This window comes from Terrapene carolina, unplaced genomic scaffold (genome assembly GCF_002925995.2).
Source record: "Terrapene carolina triunguis isolate 2854851 unplaced genomic scaffold, T_m_triunguis-2.0 Scaffold96, whole genome shotgun sequence".
NCBI classification, from domain to species: Eukaryota; Metazoa; Chordata; order Testudines; family Emydidae; genus Terrapene; species Terrapene triunguis.
In genome coordinates, this window is record NW_020664447.1 from 53,319,583 (window position 1) to 53,344,465 (window position 24,883).

Consider the following 24,883-nt stretch of genomic DNA (forward strand, 5'->3'; position numbering starts at 1 on the left):
GATACTTGATTTCAGTGGGAGCTGGGAGATGTACTGCTCAGCACCTCTGACAACCAGGTAATCCCATGATGTATTATCCAGTCAGCAAGAGAAATGGGAATAGAGCTTTGGACTTCCAGACTTGTACTTAAACAATTATACCATGCCACCTGCCTCATCTGCTCTTGGAAGTGTACACAGTTCCCATTGATACTAATGGAATTGGATAGGAGTATTGTTATGACCGTAACAAAAAAGGGGGAATCTCTTAGCCTGAAGACACTTCCTTACATAATTTATAGAAGAGGAGTTATACCCTCATTGCCAGTATGCTCTTGATTTTATTTTAGCCATTTGCTTTCCTGGAAATATTTAGTCAAATTTTTGGACCTGCTACTTTTTAATCTGAAAATCATATGAAACTATTTACAGAGATAAAATTGTTTCCTTTACATTAAAAAAACCCCAGTCTGGATGAAACTTAACCTGTTTGTTCAAGTACAATTGCCTTACTTACTGGAAATATTTTTTGAGGCAAGTGGCATGAGCTTTCTAAATAATAATACCCTGTGGCTTAGGCTCTGACCCAATGTAAGTATTATATCTGAAAGCAAGTAGTACCCAGAGGGTCATGCAGAATTTAAGTGCTGTGGCTGTCACTTTCAGAGAATTAGAAGCACTAACAATATGCTTAGTTCTGTATAAGACTCAAATTTTAAAAGTCCCTGTCCCTGCCCTGAAGATCCTACAATCTAAATAGGACAAGATGGACCATAGAGGCACAGAAAGATGTTAACTTTTTTTTTTTAAAGTAAAACAAAAAACTTTTATAAATATCCAAAAAAAAGTGTATTTTTAAACGATTTCACAAAGCTTAGAGGTCCTCATTTCACTCCTCCCACCTCCCCATTTTAAGTCTCTCATATTATGGGTTTAATTTTCAAAATATCAGATGCCAAGCCTCATCTGCAAAACCACATGCACAATTGTATGCCTATCTGGTACACACAATTACTGTGATTAAATGTGTAATATGGTATTTGCACACAGAAATATCCAGAAAGTTATCTCACAACTCCTCCTGCATTTCTGTCCCTAGCACTTCTGCTATTTTGAAAATAAGGCCCTTACTGGCAAATGCATTGATAAAAATCTTAACTAACACATTTATAAAATAATAAATGAGATAAAAATATGTGACTTTCTGGGTGGTCTCACTGACATGCAGTATGTTCAATATGCTAATGAAAAACAGAATTGTTTGCTGTGATCCCAAGGTAAAGCACTTTTAGTAATAGTATCACATGTGATCTTTGCTGCAAGTATGAGTGATATGGGTAGGGCCATCCTAGAGGGGGAGAAGGGGAAGTTTGCCCCAGGATTTCCTATTTGAGAGGGCCCCCAAAGCGAGTAGTGCTGCAACCTGGTGCACCGGGTCACAGCAACACTCATTGAAATTTGGCCCAGCAGTCCCTCTGTCATGATGACCGGGTCGCAATGCCCAGAGTGGGGAGCAAGGCTCAGTCCCTCAGGACACAAATCAAACTGCTGCTGCAAGGTGGACCCCCCAACTCCCCATCTGGGCCGCCTCTTAGGATGAGGGGGCCTCAGTTACAGAGTTAGTCCCAGACCCCCCTAAAAATCTCTGCAGCCCAGGGTATGTGAAGTTGGTGAAGAGCTATTTTATATGCTCTAGGAAGTTATTGGGGAAGTTCAATGGCCTACAGGAGATCAGAGTAGATGATCACAATGTCCCTTCTGGCCTTGGAATCTATTCAGATCCATTTAAGATGTTTTTGTCTTCATGCTGGTAAAATTTCTACATTTTAGGCCTATAGGATGAATAGCTGATGATACAGTAGTTAACGGAGAGGAAAAAAATCCGTTGCAAAGACGTCAGGGGCAAGATTTGTTCTTAGAAAAAGTCAATATCGGTATCCAGTCAGGGGTCAGATTGTGAGGCAGAAGTGATGTTACTCCTGAAAAAAACCCAAGTTTGCCACACTCCCACACTAGTTGGATGTGTTACATTGACTGGGGATTGAATAGTTAATGATGTTGCACATTAAATACCAAGTTTTCAAAAGAACTAGGCTTGATCCTTATGCAAAAATGTGTGCACAGGAGTGACCCTACATTTGTGTGCCATTACCATACGTATATTTGCATATGGTAAGTCATCTAAAATCACTGCATGACTAACTGTCAAATTCCCACATACAGTCACAGTAATTGTTCACACAATGTAGGTGCAAGGCTTTCTGATTTTCAGTTTTGAAAACTTGCCCCTTATGTAACCATCATTATACTTCAGAATTAACATCATACAGCATATTGAGCGAAATGGAGCAGTTCACACATTTTAGAACTATTGTTTCTCTGAAGATGAATTATGACATAGGTTCATATTTGAAAAATGTCTTCACCAGTTCAAAAATTTACCAAGTAATATTTTTGGTTTTTAATAAAAAATAAATTTTGCAGACATTGATGGAGATAAAAGAGAAGTGCTCATATGGCACACTGCCTCAACCAGACCCCTACATCCAGTTAAGTCATTTGACCATCCATTTCCATTACGTAGAAATATCTTGTAAAATAACTTGGCTTTCCCTTTGTATACTTACATAATGGAAAGCCTCTCTGGAAAATAAGCTTTAGGTACTTGTGATGTGCACAGCTGTATTTGGGAATGTCAGAAAGTGGGAATATATTTGATGCAGGGAACTGTCTACAGTAGTATATTGGATGTTGTGATTTCTTTTCAAGTTTATTATTTAAATATTTAAGTAAATTGTCTTGTAAATGCTACTCTTAATGATTGAATGTTTATGGTGTTTTTTAACTACTATACTAAATGTAATGTACTGTATGTTAAATAGTTATTGTTGCTAAAAAGAGAAAATAATATGCCTGAGTTAACAATAGAAAAAACAGAAGTAAGAGACAGCAACTTCATGGGACAAAGGCATCTGACTCACTGAGGTGTTCTTCAAAATCCCAGCCAAGGACAAACATGAAGTTTTCACTTTGCCAAGTTACATTTTATCTATGTCTATTGACCACGTGGTTGACTTGTTTTCACTGTGTCCTTTGTCACTTAAAGATGATTTTTTTTTATGCAACTGACTAAAAGCAGCTTCAGTTAGTTGCACTAAGCTTTCTATACTGTCCATGAAGACAAGCTCTGTGAAGCTCAAAAGCTTGTACCTTCCACCAACAGAAGTTGGTCCATTAAAAGATATTACTTCACCCACCTTGTCTCTCCTATACTCTCCATGGCAGTGGTTTACATGTTCTAGAAATAGGTAGCATTGCAATAATAGACCTAATTCACTCTTGCTGGGGCAGACAGATGAATATCTAACCTCACCGCACTGGCCTCAATTTTTCTGATAGTCTTAATGGGATTGAAGTGAAGTGAAGATGGTACCATTGTCACCTTCTCTTATGAATTCCATCTTCGATGGTGGCTTTAGCTTCTGCTGAGAGCTTCTTAGGAGCTCTGTTGGTGGAGGTCGTCCAGGGGATGGTCTGAATCAACACATCCCTGACTCCCATTCCTTTCATGGACAGTGTTGCCCACTTTTGGGGGTTCACTGGCTCTGAGCAGCCTTCCTCATGCCCGTACGCCCTAGTAATAGAGAAAGCTGCTGCTGCTGCTTTGAACTGCTGGTGCCTTTCTCCTCCAATGCCCTCCAGCTTGCCACCATCATCTGTGTTGTCCTCTGCTGAATGTAGTTCAGCTTTCAATCATTTCTTGTTGGTTCTTGCTTTTTCCAACATGATTGTGGAACAAGAGTGTGTAATCTTCCTTGTCATTGCCCATGATATATGCTGTCCCCAAATCCTTAAAGCCAGACTGCAGTACAAGACAAGGCTGTAGCTTAATTTCAAATTCAAATGTGTGCTTTAAACTGAGATACGGTGGGTAGATTGAAAATGATCCTCCAGATTCATTTTAATAGGCTGTTCAAGCCTCAGAGCTCAATTTTTTCTTTTCCTCTTTAGCCCCCACTACCATCACATGCCTTACAAGGGGAGTTGATCTCAGAAAGGCGAGAGCAGATGTCCTCTGTCCAGCAGACTGCCCGCTATGGCAGTTCTATGTCTTTGGGAATGTAGTTTATGCCTCCCTTTCCAGCATCTGTGGAGCTGCCATTCACAGGTAAGCTAGAAGACTACTAATCAAGATGACAAGGAAACACATTTTAGAAATTAACTATATTTTTCAGTTGTAACCTTTGGCTGCCACCCAAATTATGGATATTCCTGACAATTCTCAAAACACACCAACAAAATGTCATTAAAAGACTTCAAGTCAAATACAGCTTGGAGTAAGTGGCTGTAACTTTCATGAAGTCTCTGGGACAAATTCAACAGTGACGATAATGATAGAAAGATGCTCTTAAAACTGGTGTAAATGGCAAAGTAGAATAACTTGCACTAGCCTGGCAACCGGTGCGCAATGGGTATAATTTATAGATATGGGAGGTGGAAGTGGGGAGACTATAGCCTGAAAAGTTACTAGTTGGAAGGTGTAAGATAAAGCAGGCTTCCGCTCTCCTACTTTCTTATGCCACACCATTCTCAACACTGCTCAAGTCAATTTCAGCCCCAGTGTAAGCTGACACAACAATGATCAGCATCAATTTACTGCATGCAGCATACAAGCTCAGTATTAATCAATATTACATTAATTTACCAATTATATTTGTTTTCATGACTACAATTTACACAATGTGTAATTTACACCACCACTTATGTCGCTGCAAAATTTTGCCTATGAATCTGGGTATTTGGATAGCAAGAAAAGGATTTTGAATATATTTTTAATTACTGTCACTATATGGGCCATCAGGCATTTAGTGTGGGTTAGAAATGTTTAAGTATTTTAAATATAATTTTTAAAAGAAATAATTTGTTTCCTTTTAAGGGTAATTAATTATGGAAGTTAGGCAATGTAGCATGTTATGACCTTAAAACAAAATTACTCAAATTATGATGTAGTTTTTGTTCACTATGTAGCTCTTGGGGTTAAAACGTGGGGAATCATCTATGTTCTAAAGCTTTTAAGGAAGGATTTGTCCCACTGCATGTGATTGGCTGGGGCACATGACTTACAAGAAGAGGCTGAGGGAACTGGGGTTATTTAGTCTACAGAAGAGAAGAGTGAGGGGGGATTTGATAGCAGCCTTCAACTACCTGAAGGGGGGTTCCAAAGAGGATGGAGCTCGGCTGTTCTCAATGGTGGCAGATGACAGAACAAGAAGCAATGGTCTCAAGTTTCAGTGTGGGAGGTCTAGGTTGGATACTAGGAAACACTATTTCACTAGTAATAACTATAATTATTATTCTTTAAGAAATTATTATTTCTCTGGTATTTTTCCTTATTCTTTTAGGGTGAAAACCACTTCACCTATGTAAAGTATGAGCGTGAGGAGGTTGTGCTGGGGAAATTTAAACTCCCACCACACTCCCAACCAGGGTTAGGTAATGGGCAATATACTACCCTCTACACATGTACTGAACTCTTCTTGAAGTCGCAGTTTGTAGAGTCATTTACTTGCTGTACAATAGTATTGTGTATGTTTCTTGAAAGCTACGCAAATAGTTTGTATGCTTTTTAGTGAGTACAAATACAATACAGTACAGTACTTTAGATTTAAAAAAGTTAACAGCACAAAAATGTGCTGTAAAAACTTTTAATGCGAGTTATTAAAGAACTGACTTCACAACCAAAAATGAAAGAATTCTTCACAGTAAAACTGTATTTGAATAAAAAATAGGCCCATGTGACAGTTTAGATGCAAATCTGGATTCAGGATTTGGAACTAACCCATCACTAATTCAGGGCTGGATTCTCCAATCCTTCCTCACACGAGTAGTCCCCTTTACTTCAATGGACTACTTGCTAGAGTAATACTGTTTGACATGTGTAATGACTGTAGAATATGGCCCCAAATAATTTCCTATACTGTAACTGATGTGAGGTTTTGTGCCCATCTTGGTTATTGTATTAAATCCTTCCTTTCTTTTTAATATGCCTAATTACTGTCAAGATACGGAACATCGCCAGCCTTTTCCTGACTAGACAATAAAAGGTATATCTCTGTCATGGGGAATGTAGGGGAACCTACTGATGATTATGCCTAGACATGAGGAACTGAGCTAAAGCTACCCTTGAGACATTAATTGGATTAATAATCAGAAGACAAAATTGAGGACCAGATCCTCAGCTGGGGTAATAGTGGCCTAGATGCCAAATTACACCAGCTGAGGATCTGGCCCAATATGTTAATTTTGAGATGGTATATGCTAAACACTAGATAACTTTTAAAGCCTAGTCAGAGGTGGGACATGCCTCAAGTCTGACACTGGACTCCCATACTGCCAGTGTCACAAGAAATGTCACACTTTTACCAAGTTAGCTATATTAGTCTTTAGGACACAGGCTAATCCCAAGGGGTATGAGAATTTCCTGAGTTGTGGTGTTCACTAGGAGAAAATTGGCAGAGAGTATGTTTGGCCAGAGGAATGCACTTCTGGGCAGTTAGGTCTGTTGGGAAACTTTGGGCCACTGCCCGCTCCTGCTGGGTCTTGTTCCTAAGTCACGCCAGAAACATGGAGTGCAGTGGAAGCAGAGACAACAGAACCTGTGTTGTAGGGAGAAGCTGGCACTGAACCCAGAACAGCTCTGGGTCAAAGACGGAGAATACAGGCAAGCCAGCAGCAGCAAGCTGCGGTTGGGAAGGATGCCGCTTCTTGTGGCCACAGGGGAGGAAGGAGATGGAAGGAATTGCATTAGCAGCTAGAAGTCAGGGAGTAGGGAGAGAAAGATGGGAGCCAAGTTAATTCAGCTGTCATCACTTGGGGTTCTGTTTTCATCCTTGAGTTCCATCAGAAATGACATCTGTAATTAACTACTTACAAACACATTTTACAGTGTAGTCATGGTAAAAAGTACAGGAGTACTTGTGGCACCTTAGAGACTAACAAATAAATTTATTTAAATTTAATAATAATAAATTTATTTGTTAGTCTCTAAGGTGCCACAAGTACTCCTGTTCTTTTTGCGGATACAGACTAACACTGCTGCTACTCTGAAACATGGTAAAAAGTGCTTCTTATCATGGAAACTTCCAGGGCAAAATTCCCTTCTCAGAGATGTATCTCTGTATCCCCTCTCAGATCCTGACTTCTGTATTCTGCTCTGTCCCTGTATAGCACATGTAGATTTCCCATAAACATCAACTGGGGAGCAAAACTATTAGCATCGAAATATGCTAGGAGAAGTTTGCCTTTAGATTTCTGGACTGAGTCAAATGAGTACACACTTTTGTTAAGGGCGCAGCCTCAGCTCTGGGCTCCTTGATGTTTGTGTTTTTCCACTGGAACATTGACTCCGCGGTTTAAAGGTAACATCCATTTCCTTTCATTTTGACGTGTTTTTTCCTGTCCTTGCATGATAACATCATCTCTATCCACTTCCATGGACTGTGTTTTGGCATTGTCTTGTCCTTCCCTAGACAATTGCATCGATCTGAACATTACGTTACTCTGAGCCCAGTCAAGAGAACAGGCACTTGGCATCATCTCAAATAACATTTTTTTTTTAAAGTAAGTAGCTTATGCGCTGCTGAGGAGAGCTGTGTGGAGCTGCTGGGCCCCTCTTCACATGAAAAACCTGGCAGGACCATCATGAATTCCAAAGTGACTGAACATTTATCCAGAGGAAAACAATTTCTATGAGGCAAAAATCTGTGATTTCCCTTTTCTTTGAACTGTAGAACTGTTTTTGCTTACCACTGACTGCTCCAGCAGGTGTTAATAGTTTGATTTGATTTATACATGTATCTGAGAAAAAGGCCACCTCTACTATCTGGAGGAATAGCTTAGTAGTCTAAAAATTGGGCTTGATACGTCAAGACCTTCTGGAAAGAGACATGCCAAAAATGTGAGAAGGTTAAGCCGGCTCTTCATCACCTTCTGAGATACGATAGGTACATTGAGTTCCATGCCTCTGAAGGGGAAGATGAGACTTTAAAACTGGAGTCCTGTCTGCTTACCCAGGGTCTGATCTAAAGATAAATGAACTTGTTGAGAGACTTCAAGGGGCTTTGGACTAAAGTTATACCTTTCATAATAGTGAAGTTTGTTTCGTTTGTTTTGATGTCCAGGGCCAAAATTCCCCCTCCCACGCAGTATTGCGCAGTGAGATATTGGATGGCCCTCTCTGTGTGTCTGCATTTCAATGGTTTACATGTAACTCTGTTTTGTTTGTGCGTGTTTTGGAATGAAAAGAACTGTCTAAATGTAAACCATGGTTATTACTAACAGTGCAGCTGGTCAAGAGAAAGGGCTGCCCACTTCTGTGGATTGTCACTGTCAGGCATTGATAGGACAACAGGAAAAAATGTGGTGATCATTAGTTAACCAATAGAATGAAAGGCGTTCCTGGAAAATGTATAAAGTTCCAGTATAACTAAAACAGCCTTGGCACGCAAGGCATTGGCACCAGAGTAAAATACAGTGGTTCTGTAAAAATATAAATCAGGTTTTGATAGCAAAAATTGTTTTTTTCATTTAGGCGGAAATTCACAAGCCCTTCTGCTTAGCTCCCACATGGACCTTCTGTATAAGGTGAATTTCACCTTTAAAGGAAATCTTGAGCTATCATGAAAATGAACTTTCCAAATTCATTAACAAATGAACAAAAACAGATACCAGAAATACGGTTATTTCATTTCAGCTAATATCAAGTGTGCGTTCCGCCTAGCTAACATCAACCTCAGCTTTGTCAATAGTCTCAATGAGGCCCAAAATGGTGACACCCAATAACACATCCCAAACAAAAAGAAAAGAACTAATTTAACAAATTACAAATTAACTATTTACATATGCATGGTGTCTGTCAGGACAGTTTCACATCCCCAACATAAAATAATTTTATTCCCACCCAAATCTCTTTGGGGCTTTTCTCTCCCTGGATTTCGTTTCAGTGTGCTCTTGAGACATGTCTATTGTTTCTGTGGAACTTGCTGGCTGTGACAATTCCTGCCCATTCTGTTTGAAATGCTACACCCCTTGATACTGCTTTATATGGTCCTTATGGATAGCTTTGGGTTTAGTCCTGGGACCAAACTGTATCCTACACACCGCTTTGTTTATTTGAGTTACTACTGTGTAGGGTTCTGTCCAAGTTTTTTCCAGTTGAGGGCTCCTACCCTTTTTTCTCCTAGGATTGTGGAACCAGACCAGCAACTCCTCTTTTAAAAGTTTCTCCGTCTGACCTCAGGTCACAGAGTCTTTTCATTTTATTAGCAGCTGTTCTCAAATGTTTCCTAGCAAAGCTGTGAACTTTTTCAGTTTTGGATTATAGGGGTCCTGCATCATCCAAATGGTTGAAACCCTTTTGTTCCTCTTCAGAAACTCCATACAAAATGTTTGCTGGGAGGGGGCCTTAGCACATGCCCAAACATGAGGCGTGCTGTAGTACACTTTGTACTCTCATTGACTGCTGTTCTATAAGCCATCAAAAGGAATGGGATATGCTAGTCCTAGTCCTCTTGGTGCTGTTCTACAACGGTAGCTAGCTGAACCCCCAAAGTCCTGTTGAACCTTTTGACCATCATCAGACTGTGGATGTGCCGGGGTGGTGCAAGTTTTGTGGACCCCTAGAATCTCACAACCCTGTTGAAACTCTTTAATTTTAAACAGGGCTTTGGAGCGGAGCCCGGAGCTGGAGCGCGGAGCAGCTCCGGAGCAGTGGAGCTTCAGGTTTTTGCCTGGAGCTGGAGCGGAACTGGAGCACAGCTTCAAAGCCCTGGTTTTAAAGTTTCACCCCGATCTGTGTGTAACTCACTCAGAATCCCAAATCTGGTGAAGAAATCATTCACAAGGATCTCTGCTACTGTCATAACCTTTTGATTTCTTATTGGGTAAACCTCAGGCAACTTTGTAAAGTATTCCCATAGCTACCAGCAAATATCAATCGCCAGCCTCTGTCACAGGGCAAGGGCCCAATAATGTCAGTGGCAATGCATTACATTGCTGCCCCCACAAGATATTGCTGCAAGAGGGTACTCCCAGTTTTAGAAGAACCCTTCTTTGTAACACAAGGATCAGATTTCCTGCACCAGCTTTCTACATCCTGCTTGCGTGTTACCTAATAGAAATTCTCCCTTAGCATTTTGTAACCCCAAAATGTCCAGGAGTTTTGAGATCATGACATAACCTCAGAACCTCCTTTTCTAATGTATCTGGTACAACCAACTGGTATCTGGATCCATCACCCATTGGTTTCACCCTGCTCCTATACAATATTTAATCCTTAAATTCCAAGCTCTCTCACTGTGACTAGAAAGCTTTGACTGTGGTGTTTACTACATTCCAAGGTGTCTGCGTTTGCAAGGTGATTCTCCAGTCACACACTACCCTACTATCAGGATCCTGTCTTTAGGAAGTTTTGAGTTGCTCTGGGTCCATTCCTGCAACCCCACCCCATGGTTAAGTGGATGAATCAGAAACATGGGCCCTTTTGCGAATTAGAGGAAGGGAAGCACTCCCATTCCTCTGAGCAACTAATTCCTTGCTCTCCTTCTTAGGACAGGGTTTGCAGCAAGGCTGCTTGGACAAGGCATCAGTATTAACATGCATATGACCAGGGCTGTGTGCTATTGTGAAATCACAGCACTGCAGTTTCTCCAACCATCTGGCAAGCTGTCCCTCAGGATTTCTGAACCTAAAGAGACATTGCAGAGAAGCTTGGTCTGTCCTGACCATAAACTTCCTCCCATACAAATAGTGATAAAAACATTCTATAGATTTAACCACTGCTAGGAGTTCCTTTTCAGGTGGGGCAATGATTTCTCTCAGGAGAATGTAGACTTTTGCTATGATAAGCTACCACCCTCTCAAGTCCCTGGAGTTCTTGTGTCAATACTTCTGCCAAACCATAAGCACCAGCCTTTCTGTCCAACGAGTTTGAAACATAAGTAGGCCAAGACAGGACCAGTCAGTGGAGCCTTTTCCAACTCTAAAAACAAACATTTATATCACACTCTGCTGACCACTGAAATTGTTTCCCTTTCCCACCCAACTTATGCCATCATTTTTGCAATACTCAAATTAACCGTCTGTAATAGCAGAGCCCTGCAAAACTCTGTATATCTATAAGTGTCTGGGAGTTGGCCAGCTCTGTACCACCTCAATTCTCTTTTGTCAGTGAAAATTCCCTCCCTACTAATCGTGTGCCCAAGTAGATTCTCTCTTTTTTGGAACATCTCACATTTCTTCGGCTTCAGTTTCAAACTGGCTGCCTTCAGCATCTCACAGACGTTTTGTAAATGGCTTGGTTCCTGTTCAAGGATTTTACCATGCACAGGATATCATGTAGGCATAACAGATAGGCTGTGAGGGACATGCCATGTACTACCCTCTCCATTAGCATTTCAAATATGGCTGATGCACTGCACAAGCCAAAAGCCATTACTTTAAATTGCCACGAGCCTTGTCCTCCTGTGAAAGCAATTTTTTCTCCATCTTTTGGATCCACTTCCACTCACCATACTCACTTTTAAGATCCAGTGTGGAAAACCAGACTGAACCTGCTATAGCACGCATGGTACTATCTATTCGTGGTAATGGATAAGAAACCTTTAAAGTGACTTCGTTTAATTTTCTATAGTCCATCCAGAGTCTTGTGCTGCCTTCCTTTTTCTTAACCAGAACTATGGGTGAACCCATAGTCCAAGGCTCAATAATGTCTTCCTGGTATATTTCCTCAATGTCCTGTAGTGCCTCTTTCCTTTTTTCTACTGGCAACCAGTGAGGTAGCTATTTAATTGGTTGGTTTCTCCTCCTATCAATCTAGAGCTAGAGCACTGCAGTATAACCAATACCTTTGTTGGCCCGGGAGAACACCTCATGATTCCTAACCAGAAGTCTCTTAAACCGTTCCACGGTGCCCAATTTAAGCATACAGCACTGTGCTGGAACAGGTTCAGTAGAAATTCTGGGAGCTCACCTTCACCCCATCCCCTTATAGTTTTCTAATTTACCTCTTTTGATCAGAGCCTTTGGTTCTTCTTCGAGTCGTGTCCCTATGGGTGCTCCATTTCAGGTGTGCATGTGCCCCAGGCACCTTCGATCTGAGATTTTTAGGTAGCAGTGTCCAGTCGGCCTGCACGTGCTCTACTCTGCCTTGTGCTTTGCACCATGGCTATATAGAGCTGCGTGGGTGAACCATCCTTGGTTCCTTCTCAGACACCTCCGCCTGAGATGGAGTCTCAGCAGTGTCCAACCTTGCTTACCTCAGCTGTCGGTTTTTTTCATACTTTTACTTAGCTTAGTTGGTTATAATAGTGGCAGTTGGTAATAGTAAAATAATGTTAAAAATTAAGGACCTTGTCCTTTCCATGGTTTTTTTAATGCCTCTTTAAAAATGTTACTGTATACTTGTAAAGTATTTAGCTGGCATTGTGGTAAGACCGTCCTCTTTTATCCCAGAGGGGTGATCACCAATGCGGGAGGAACTGTGAGGGTACAAACCCTGCCAGGACAAGAGAACTACTCTGCCGTATATGCCAATGGGATTCAGTCTCAGGTGCTCACTAGATGGGCTTCATCTTTCTCGGTGGCTGGTAGGTGGATCAAGTATTTATTATTTAGTAACATATTTGCAACGTTAACAAATTTGTCCAGGCCTTTCAGTGGCCTGTGGCTATACAGCATGCTGTAGAAACAATGACCGACTTTCTTCTTTTCTCATTGTTTTATCCTCCATTTTCTTATAATCCCCTTACCATACTATTCCAATTTGGACTATTCAGTCAATGATTGCTGCTGACTCTGATACATAAAGCGGACTTGAGTTACTCAGACCCAGATCCTCAAAGGTATGTAGGCACCTAACTCCCACTGAATTCAACTCCCATTGAGGATCTGGGCACCAGTACCCATTGACCAGTCTGTTACTGTTCTTAGGATACCGAATGCTATAGCCTTCATCCTAGGGAAATGGCACAAAAAGCAACCTTGCCAAAGGCCTCCAGGAAAATTCCTGTCCTCATTTTGTGAGAAACTGAATAAAGATAGGGGATCATGTAGGTCAGTAACACCACATTGTATGTTTTTTCATTTAGGGCCCTGTCTTGTCCAGTGCTCAACTCTCATAGGAGTTCAGTACCTCACAGGATCAGGACCTTAGTTAGGTATAATGTGCTTAAGTGTCTCCTTTGAACCTCTACACTGTAGGTTCACATATCCTTAAAGAGAATTTTGTCTGTACTATCAGTTAACTGGCATTTGTTGATCTACGTTAATCTTAAAGAATGGCCAGTCAAGTTTTTTCCTCCTTTACCTCCCATCATGCAGACAGATAAAACCTGGTCTTCTGTGAAACTTGTTTCTTGTGAGGATTTCAGTATATACAGTAAAACTACCTGTAAGGAGAGACTCCGCTATGTGTCTATCTGTATCATGCCTGGTTAGGGCTTTCATTCTCTAAAGAGCATTGGGACAAGGAATATTATAAAAGGGATTTTTGGCAAGCAGGGTCAGAGGTATCATTGGATCACATGGAATATATCCGAGGGTGCCCCTTAGCAAAACTGTGGCCGTCCATTGCGGCTTTGGTTTCAGAAGTATACGTCGACAGAAGAAAGCTTCTGTAGTTTCTGGATTATTATTTTACAGGAGAATTAAAAATTTCTGTAGTGCTTCTAAACTGTTTACATAAATTCTACCTGCCAAGTCTATGAGACACTAGTAATTCCCATAAGGTGGCCACTACAAATTAAGGCCTTGATTCTGAGTGGTGCTGAGTGACATCAAATCCAGATGGCTTCAGTGGGAGCCATAGCAGTCAGCCTTAGCTCACAGGCCCATTATAAACTAGATGTGCTCTAATTATTTATCAACTGTACATTTTTCAAATTTGATTACTTTTTAAACACCTGCAATATAATTTGACTGCAGTGAGATGCAATGAATTCATCTTTTCAATATTATACAGGGACCAAGAGTGGAGCACTTGAAGCAGCTGGACGACCACTATCAACAGCACGCCCCTCCACAGGTTTGAAACATTTCTAATAGATGATCTTCCCAAGGGAAGCCTTCCACACTATAAGTGAAATGTACCCTCATGTGTGAATGGCTGCCTGATAGGGCAAGACTCATAGGATCAACTCATCTTTTGAATAAAGTTAGACTTTTTACCCAATATACTTAACAGGCAATATCAGGTAGCATTTGTAATCTATGGGGCTGATTGCAATCTCAGTTATGCTGATGTAAACTGGCAGAAACTTGAGTGAACACAGTGGAGTCACAAAGATAACTCAAGAAGGAAACCTGTTGTGTGCTCAGGGGCTTTTTCATTTCCATCAAGTGGTGGAGATGAAAATAAGGCGAATGCATTCCTTTTTAGAGAGGGAATTTGAGAGAGAGTTGTCCGTCTGACTCAGTGTATTGGTGAAGTTTAGATCCTCAGACCATGGTGATGGGTGCACTGTCAAGGATAGACTGGAGAATTCTTGTCATTCATGCAGTTGTAGTCAGTCTTGATCAGCTCAGATGTAGAAACATTGAAAAGGAAATAAGTCAATACCAAGTCATTCTTATTATACATTGTATTCAAAGTCAATATGATCCCATAACTGCTCAGATGACAGTTGACAAAGCTATAGAAATAGTTTTCATTCTCCCAGGTTTGCCTGTCGGGGAGCCACTGATGCTCACTACCACAGGTTTAAGGCTGCCATAACTTTACCAGTATTTGAGCCTGTGTATTTCTGAAAAACAAAGATGAATAACAAAAATTAAGTGCCTGCATTTCCCCACCAAATTTTACACTCAGACATGTGTTTGTAGTTCAGCTACTGCACTTTAAAGAACTAACAGCAGCAGCCATGATTTTGGTCAAAGTCAGGAAAGTAAGGAAAAATTCTGGCACAATATTGGAGTTGGAGTTGATACATTGGTAATGGACAGAGCCAGAAAAAAGATGGGCAGTCTTGTGTGAATGCGCTCTTGGGTGTAGCTAAAGGGTGTAATTCCTTGTCAGGATTTTCACTGGTCAAAGAACCAATCCTTGCTTTGAAGACATCTAATCCCCAGTCCATCATGCCCCTCATGATAATTGTTAGAAGCACACATACATAAAGGGTTTGATGAAAATCAATCTCAGATCAAAACAAAGTGAACTCTTTACCAAGCTGAGTTTCTAGCAACCATGAATCCCTCTTGGCTCCTACAGCAACTCCCTCTCTTCACTTCTTCCTCTCCGGGTCATGGAAGCAGCAGTATCAATTTTCTGTTGTGCTGCAACTAAATATTGTTACTTCATGTTATCATAACTTGAGTCTTATATTCACAGAGTGGCAAAGACAAAGCACCTTGCTTTAAATTGTTTTTTTGCAGAGATGAAGCAGTAACAATATTTTTCTCTGTCATGGTGAGTGACATGTTAATAACAGAGGGCCAGATTGTAGCTGGTCCTTCAGGACCATACAGGAGGGTAAGACAGTATAAGGTACACCTTACTCCAATGCTCCAGCTACCTGTGCTGTGGGTGGAAGCACAAAAGGAGAAGCAGCCGCTGCAGGGGCACTACACCCCTCCTGCATCAGTTGGCAAGAAGGGATGAGGGAATGGACAGAGTCTTGACTCCTCTTCCCCGCCCCCCAGACATACTAACTAGTGTAATTGCACCAGCATGCTGGGGAAAGCGTGCTGCACCTGGTATAGATCCTATGCAAGGTATATCTTTCCTGAAGGCAGGGAAAACTAGGAAGCACATAACTGAATTTGAGTCCTGTTTTGCTCCTGGGGCAGTACAAGTACGTACTGTCCCATATATGGGGCAATTGCAAAGCTACAATTGGCCCCATATTAACATTTGGTGGATGGAATGCCACTGAACTACCAACCTGTCCAACATTCATGCCATGCACAGTTTCTTCTGAGAGCTTAGCATTCTTTTTTAAAATATCTTCACAGTTGCAGTTGTTGCCTCTGGCAGAATCTGTCCTACATATTACTCTGTGTTAAGACTTTTCTCCTAAACTCCTTCAGAGCTAGAGTGTCACAGTATTTAGTTGTGCAAGAGAGACTATGAGTCTGGTTGTGGGGAGGAGAGCAGGTTATTCACTTGCTACTCTCCACTGGGAGTAGCCCTGACTCTGCTTCCCCCTGTCCACCTCAACCCCTAGCCAAGTAGCTGGCCAGGTGCATAAAGGGGAGTTGAGAGACACCATGAAAAAAGGATGAGGGGGAAAGCAGGGCTGGAATCACAATTTTCTGAATGCCCCTAGGAAGGCACACATATGTGCCACCTCTTACACAGGACAGATGGCAAGGTTAGAACCTAGCGCCTTTCATGTCTTGTCTCTTCTAGCTTCAGTTTATGCTATTGCTATTGAGCATGTTGTTCCCTACATAATCCTGCTGTTTCCTACATTTTAGGTAAACGACTTAAGAAACTTCTTGAGAAAACGGTTGGGAACAAAGGTAGGAATTCACATAGCTAACTCATGCAAAGCAAATTCCTGTTTATTTGACTTTCAATTAATCTAATTATCTTGGTGTTCACAGACTGTAAAGCGGATATTGCTTTTCTGATTGATGGAAGCTACAATATTGGCCAGCGTAGATTTAATTTGCAGAAGAACTTTGTTGGGAAAGTAGCTGTGATGCTGAGAATTGGAACTGAAGGACCACATGTGGGAGTTGTGCAAGCCAGGTATCTACACCATTATAAGAAAACTCTAGAAACTGAGTTATTAAAATGAGAAAGCTGAAGCATATAAAAATATCCTATTCAACAGACCACTACTTAGGTAGTATAAGTTATAACATTCTGCTTAGGAACGGTTGTAGTTGAGACATCCAACTAAAATCAATGTATTACAGGGGACTGGATTGTTTAGGACAGGGATTTCTAAAGATTTTCCTAGTGTGAACTACATTGTTAAGAGACAGCAAGTCTTACAGACACCTCCCTTTCTACTGATGATCCAGTAGTATCCCCATGACAACAGGAGCAATATTAAGAAAGTATTACGCTTTTTTTTATATGAGTTAGCAGCGGAAAACAAGGAGTAGAGCCAGCACCATGCTACCAGGCAGGTCTATGCATTCTATCAGCAAGTTCCACAGACCTCAGGTAGGGTACTACTTGGGCTGGGACAATGATAGTGGGACACAGAGCCTTTCTTTTCCAAGTCCCTAGTTCATACCCAACCCCAATAATGGTACATAGTGAATGCCAGTTTGAACCACTTCATGGTAGTTGTTTCATCTATGTGAAGTGTGTTTGTGGTTTCAGTCCAGTTCTGATTGGACTGGTGTCCAGTACACAAAAACACAACTGGGACTAATTGACAACCACAATGAGTGCCTGGGCATAGAAAACAAACTATCCTCTCATCTCCAGCAAGCGTTCCTTTATGTTAGTTTTGAGGTGAGATGATGTGGAAGGATGAGAGAAAGTTGTCTTGCTGCCTGTCCTGTCCTTGATCTGTGGAGAGAGGACTTGGGCCTCCAGGGCTGCCAGCACCATTCACAGTCAGGTATCTCATCTTAATAAAATAAAAAATAAATAAAAAAAAAAGATGAGGAAGAGCTCAGCAGAGTGGGGGTTCTAAAATTTGCCTTTTTTGATATTATGGTCAGTAATTTTTAATACCACACAAAAATGGAGTATCCTTGATCAGCTTATTGCAACAGATACTTCCAAACGTGTTAATGAAAATTGAAAAAAGAAAAAAAAAAAGACAACATTGGGTTGTTTTATGGTTTATAGCATAATACTGTCAGGCACTAGAACGGCCAGCCCAATAGCCTAATGCTTTTTTTTTTTTTTCTTCCCTTTAAAAACACCCCCCACAATTTTGTTTGCGGATTAGTTTGATTTAAGTCCTGGGCAGCTGGTTTTGTGACGTGACTATTTTCCAGAGCCCAGCCACTTTGGCAATTGCTTCTGGTATAAAGGAAGTTTCTTCTAAAAATGGAAATATCTGGTGGATTAAAAAGTGAGGTCTCTCCCACATCTTTCATCAAGAAGCCTGTATTAAATTATAGGTAACAAGAAACAATCACAGATATTGTGTGAATGTTGTGCAAAAAAAGATACTAAACATTATTAAAATAGATACTGAACAAAAGGATCCAAAAATTTCTGGGGGGAAAAATTGAATTTAATTTTATCAAGATGATCATCAACTACCATGTCAGCTTTTCCAGTTCAGTTGAAAAGAAAATTGTTGCAACATTACTTGCTGACCACATTAGCGAAGAAGACTTTGCTTCCTGGAGAATTATTATTGTTTGGCTTCATTTATTTGTAATAATTTTCTTTCCAAACCATGGGATTTGTCAGGAAATGTATAAATAGCCAAAACAACTGTTTGAACCGAAAGGCTTGGAGAAAGTCTTATGTAATGAGTGGACGGAATACTGAAGATAGGATGAGAGGAGAATCAGTCCCAAAAAGTGGAGTAATTATCTAGTGGGCAAATATGGCTGTCTTGGGGGCTAGTCAGCTGGAGTCGAGTACCTTGAAGAATCAAGCCGTTAATGGGAATGGATCATGGCAATTGCCCTCCAATGATCCTCATATCTTAAAACAAAAAACAAACAAAAAAAAGCAGTGTTCGGTCCTCGTCATGCACTGGGATCCACTTGTGCAGATCCGACTCTGCATAGGCAGAGGGGTCCATCTGATGCTGCATCAGGACCTTGACTTCATAACAATTGTCCTTTTCAACTGCAAGTGAGACCAAATGTACTTCTTACAGTTCACATGACACAACTAGTTTTTAATTTAGTATTTTGTTTGCCCTAAATTAGGAGTCGGAGGGTGAAATTCATTGCAGCTAAAATTTTCCTTTTTTAAATAAAGAGTAATTAGCTAGTACATCTAAAATCCATACAAATTACATTACTCAAACTATTTTCATTTAAAAGAAATTTAAAAAAATAAAATATATTTAGCAAATGTTTAAGATCTAAATTCAACAATAGAAAAATTGGCCAAATTCATTTCTGACTTACTCCAATGTGACTCAAAAGTAGTTCCATTTACAAGAGGTATAACTGAGAGCAAAATTTGTCCCTATAACAGTATACAAAAAACAGCAAATGAATACATTTTAAAATTAACAAAAATCATTCCCTCTTTACCTGCCAAGATCTCTGTTCTGAATTTGATTCCTTCTGCTGTCTTTGAGATAATCACAGACACTGCAAAGAGTAAGGGTCCCTACTCTGTTTTAAGAATTATCATCAACTATTGCTGACAAAACTCAGAATCCTGGATTCTGCCCTTCAGCAGGGTAAAAGGCATTTCATTTCTATTTTAAGATTGGTCATGTATGTCTGCTTTTTAACTGGTTGCTTTATTTTTCACATAGTGAGCATCCAAAAACTGAATTTTATCTGAAAAACTTTACTGCAGCAAAAGATGTTTTGTTTGCCATAAAGGAAATTGGCTTCAGAGGAGGCAACTCCAATACGGGTGAGTACAAATCTGATCAGAGACAGGATAAGAACTAATTGTACCAAAGAATGTTATTGTTGTCACTTTGTTTTGTATTAAAATGTTGGCCTGTCCTAAATTCAGTTTTTAGAAGATGAAGTTCCACATAACATTGCACCACAATACAAATGTGATAGTAATTTCCACTGTTTAAAGAGTCACGGATTTGTTTACAGGGAACAGCTTTGTTTCCTGAAACAAATATGCATCATTTATAGTAGAACGACTTGTAGACTGTCTGGGGTAATCAGAGCATATTAAAAAAAAAGAGTAAATGTTTCTGAAGGGAAATGGAATATGAGAGGAAGCAATAGAATATCTCAAATATATACACATTAAGTCATGAAGCAAAGTGGAACAGTGCCCTCAGTTCAGTGGTGCTAGTAAGCCAGTACAGTCAGCTATGCCATACCATTAAGATATTTATTACCAGTACTCCATACAAGAAAGACATTTTCAAGAATGAATTGTAGAGCCTTGCATGGATACAAATTTATACCCGCAGATGCAGATATCTGCAGAAAGAAATTGGTATCTGCTGAACCACAGGGCTCTCCTGGGAACCGCAGCGGTGAAAGGAGCAGAACATGGGGCCACTGCTCCCAGGAGCCACTGTCCCTCACCGGCAGCTCCTCTGGCATGGCTGTACTGCCCCCAGCCCTTCTACGCAACTGCTTCTCCTGTCTGGGGGTCTGTACAGACCTGCCAGAGTACAGGGCTGGGGGCGGTACAGCCATGCCGGAGGAGCTGCCGGTGTGGGCTCTCGGGAGTGGCGGCCACACGTTCTGCTCCTTTCACCACTTTAGTTCCTGGGAGACCCCTGCGGTTCAGCAGATACCGATTTCTATCCACGGATATCTGCATCCGTGGGTATAAATTTATATCCGCGCAGGGCTTTAGTCACGGAACATTTTTTGTGGGGGGAGGGGGGGGGAGTGCGGGGTCGGACCCGTTCCAGTAAGAGTTAAACTCTACTTCCACCACTGCCTCAGTTTCACCCTTCCACTTCAAGTGAGCTTCCTTGGAGAATTTATTTCCATAGGGCTGACCAGACCTACGCATAAAGTTCCACTTACTTTTGTTCAGTTGGAAATTACTGTACTTTCTATTGATTTGTGACTTACAGGCCACTCAAACTTCTGTGTTATCTGGAGTTCCCAGGAGAAAATTTTGCTATTACACCGGGATAAAGCCACAGTAACATCATATATGTCAGTGGACTAACTCCAGATTTACACTCCAACTGAGAGGAATTTGTGTCTCAGTCTTCCAAGGTCCTTTTGAAAATTCTACATTTTAGGAAGATCTAAGTCTCCAACTAGGGTGGCCAGGTCTCCAGTTTACGACCAGAAAGTCCAATAAAAAAGGGGACCTGATGGTGTCCAGTCAGATCTACTGACTGGACACCCAAAGTCCGGTTATTGCAGGTGGGAGAGGCACCAAGTCATCACCCATGTCAGCCCCTACTCAACCAGGGCCACCTCCTACCAGCATCGGGCAGCTGCAGCTCCCAGCCCTAGTTCTGCAGGCGAGTCCCTCCCGGCCCACACAGGGAGCGGGGGAAAGGAGAAACGCAGTGAGTGACAGACAGAGGGGGGAAAAGAGGAACTAACGGGGGGAAGGGCTTCAGGGGAAAGGGGCAGGGCAGGAGAGGGGCAGTGGGGGAAGAGTTTGGGGCAGCAGAGAGGACTAGGGGGGAAAGGCAGGGACAGGTCCTCAGGGGGAAGGGGAGGTTCCAGCACTTCCGCTGGAGTGTCTGTTTTTTTAAATATTACAAAGTTGGCAACCCTACCTCCAACCAGTGTAATGGAAATTAGCCTGGAGCTAGAATAGGGATGTTTCTAGGTTGGTTTATTGTTTTTAAGGTCATGGTACTCATGTTTGTGTGTTACTCTCCCTATCAAGTTAGTGTAAAAGAAACAATTCAAAATGTTTAAAAATCCTTTAATTTATAATCCTGGCAGTACAACCAGGAAAGTTCTGTCTGATTAACTAAAATTACGTATCCTACAGATCTATTAAATCTTTCCACCAGATGTTTTTAAATTTCTCTGAAGAGAGGTGGCATTCCCAGTATCTGGTCTTCTCCTCAGTATGAACAGTCTTTACCTGCTTTAGAAAGGGTTACATCCAGTACTACTCGACTGGTACAGAAACCCAATTTCCCAGTTGTGAAATAGCTTCTTCAGATTCTCCTTTTCCTGTTCAAAACTAGGAAAAGCCTTGAAACACACAGCTCAGAGATTCTTCTCTCTGGAAAATGGAGTACGCAGAGGGATTCCTAAGATCGTCGTAGTTTTCATAGATGGCTGGCCCTCTGATGATATAGAAGAAGCTGGAATAGTGGCCAGAGAATTTGGCATTAATGTATTCATTGTGTCTGTAGCAAGACCCACAACTGAGGAACAGGGAATGGTTCAAGATGTTGGTTTTGTTGACAAGGTATGAGAGAATATCCTCAATGTAATTTACTCTTCACTCATGGGTATTACACATTTCAAATGACTAAGTTTCCTCCAGCCTAAACTCCAAATGAAAAAGTCATACATATGTAATAGAGTTTTTAAAAGAGTTTGTCAACCATCTTGTAGAATAAAAGTGAATTATATCCCAGATATAAAATTCTAAAGGATCGTTTAAGCACTCTGTAGGAATAATATCACTATTGTATTCTAAAGGTTTTTGCTGTAATTTTTGTATAGCCTTCTTGGTTTTAAATCATTAAATTATATGAGACTCCTCCATAAATGTTGAAAAGGCCATTTAAAAATGAAGTTATTTAGAGCCAGATTTTCTACTCATTTTAGTGGGCACGGTTTTGCCTCCCACAATTTTATGCCCATCCTTGCTCGCTAGCATAAATAATAGTAACTAGATACTTACCTGATTTGTGATTTCATGCAGACATCTGACTACATGTTTGTATCTACAATTAACCGTATATACAAAATTGTATTTGCAAAATTAGAAGCCATCACAGAAAATTAGGTAATTATACTTTGAAGCAAAATCTAAAACCCTCCATTCTTTATATACTTGTATGTCCTTTGTCTCTTTGGTTCAAGATTTAAAATGTATAATTAGAACTTCCAGCTTTTATCCTTCATCTTTTTAGGAGTATTGCTAATTCTTAGAGAGGATCAGCATCTACAGCTCCCATTAGAATCATAGAATATCAGGGTTGGAAGGGACCTCAGGAGGTCATCTAGTCCAACCCCCTGCTCAAAGCAGGACCAATTCCCAACTAAAAATCATCCCAGCCAGGGCTTTGTCAAGCCTGACCTTAAAAACCTCTAAGGAAGGAGATTCCACCACCTCCCTAGGTAACCCATTCCAGTGCTTCACCACCCACCTAGTGAAAAAGTTTTTCCTAATATCCAACCTAAACCTCCCCCACTGCAACTTGAGACCATTACTCCTTGTAAACATTAACTTCAACTGGAGTTCCAGGTGGTCAGCATTTCGTGGAGGGAGGGGGTTGGGGGAAATAAGACCCTAGATTCCTATCAAACTATTAAATTAAAATGATTTATATACATCTTTAATAGTACATTCAACAGAAATCTTTGTATGCATGTTTTGTTTTTTAACAGGCTGTCTGTCGAAACAATGGCTTCTTCTCTTACCATATACCCACCTGGTTTGGTACTACCAAATACGTAAAACCTCTTGTCCAAAAATTGTGTTCTCATGAGCAGATGTTGTGTAGCAAAACTTGCTACAACTCTGTCAATATAGCTTTTCTGATAGATGGCTCTAGCAGTGTTGGAGACAGCAACTTCCGCCTCGTGCTTGAATTCATCAGTAATGTTGCCAAAGCCTTTGAGATCTCCGATATTGGTTCCAAAATTGCAGCCGTGCAGTTCACCTATGGTCAGCGTATGGAGTTCAGCTTCACCGACTATACCACAAAGGAGAAGGTTCTCTCTGCTGTGCGGGGCATTCGTTACATGAGTGGTGGTACCGCTACTGGTGATGCCATTTCTTTCACAACCAGAAACGTGTTTGGACCTGTGAGAGATGGACCCAACAAAAATTTCCTTGTTGTTTTGACTGATGGTCAGTCTTACGATGATGTTAGAGGTCCTGCTGCTGCGGCACACAAAGCAGGTAAAATGATTGAGACAACAAAAGAAACTGGAGGTCAATATTTCACACTCCTGTAGTGTCTTTCACTGGGGGGGAGGGGGAAAGGACTCAAAGAACTTTGTAGACATTAATTAAATCTCATTTTACCCCGGTGAGCTAGTAAAGTGTTGTTGCCCCTTTGGCCCAAACAGTTAACCACAATTGGACCTTGCAAGGTTGGTTGCTAGGGTGAGAAATCAGTGACATGAGTTGGGTGCTTTCTTGTGCAATCGTGTTTATTTATAAAATAGGCACACAAAGGCTCGTTTCCCTTATCATAGTAGCGACAAACAGCAGCAGGCAACTTCCTTACTCAGAAATCCGCAACTCTGCCACTCCAGCAAGTTCTGTGCCCAAGAAGCTCTGTCCCTCTGCTTCCTCTCCGGGTCATACACTCACCTCCTTTCCGGGCTTTCTGCTTCCAGCATCCACAGTCTACAAACAATATCCTACCACTGTGCTTGTAACCAGATAAACTTCTGTTAAGCTATCTGCATTAGCTCTGGCCGGCCACACAACCTATTGCCTTGGGCCATCACCTCCACTGTCTGCAGCTGTTTTCAATACATGAAGAAGATTGATTGCTCCTTCTGTAGAACCTGAAAGAATGCATGGCACACCCACTGGCTGTCTTTTACTAGCAATTACTAGCACTTTTCAGCATAACATATTAACTCCATTTTACAAAGATGCTAGCTGAGGTTAAATGGTTTCCTACAGGTCACAGAGCTAGAAATAGAAACTAGATTTCCCCATTCCCTGTCCTCTGCTCTAAACACCAAACAACCCCACTTATTTTAAATAATTGTATATGACACTTTTAAAGAAAATTATCTGAATCAGTTGACATTACAGTTTATGAACCAAATATCCTGTTTTCAGACTGGAAAATTTCTTGCACTCTACTCACCAAAACTACAGACGCAATGTCTTGGTCTTTTTCTAGTCATTGCTCTTTAGCTATTTTCCTGTCTCATTATGTGCAGTACAAATGTTGTAAATTTACATATGTAAGTAAAAGCAGGTTATTACAAATTGAAAATCTGAAAGAAAAAAAATCCTATCAGCTCAAGCTTGAGGCATAGCCAGTATGGTATTAAACTTGACTTCTACCATCATCATCTACTGGGGGGGAAGGTGGTTTGGCTAAAAAGCCTCTCTGAACTACTGTCACTGGAGAGAACTGACTGAGCACAATGATTCAGTCCTATTGTTCAGAAAATCTTTCAGTTA

The 24,883-nt window shown here is 40.9% G+C and overlaps 1 protein-coding gene across 1 annotated transcript in view; it reads left to right on the plus strand.

Moving 5' to 3' along the window:
- COCH (cochlin) overlaps window positions 1-24,883 on the plus strand; it is a 37,937-nt gene that overhangs the window by 12,487 nt on the left and 567 nt on the right. Inside the window, exons 2-9 of the mRNA XM_026651265.1 lie at window positions 3,991-4,147; window positions 12,490-12,623; window positions 13,997-14,059; window positions 16,450-16,494; window positions 16,579-16,726; window positions 19,398-19,501; window positions 21,738-21,964; window positions 23,116-23,632. Of these exons, the coding sequence (XP_026507050.1) occupies window positions 3,991-4,147; window positions 12,490-12,623; window positions 13,997-14,059; window positions 16,450-16,494; window positions 16,579-16,726; window positions 19,398-19,501; window positions 21,738-21,964; window positions 23,116-23,632 (1,395 nt within the window). The remainder of the gene's footprint in view (window positions 1-3,990; window positions 4,148-12,489; window positions 12,624-13,996; window positions 14,060-16,449; window positions 16,495-16,578; window positions 16,727-19,397; window positions 19,502-21,737; window positions 21,965-23,115; window positions 23,633-24,883) is intronic.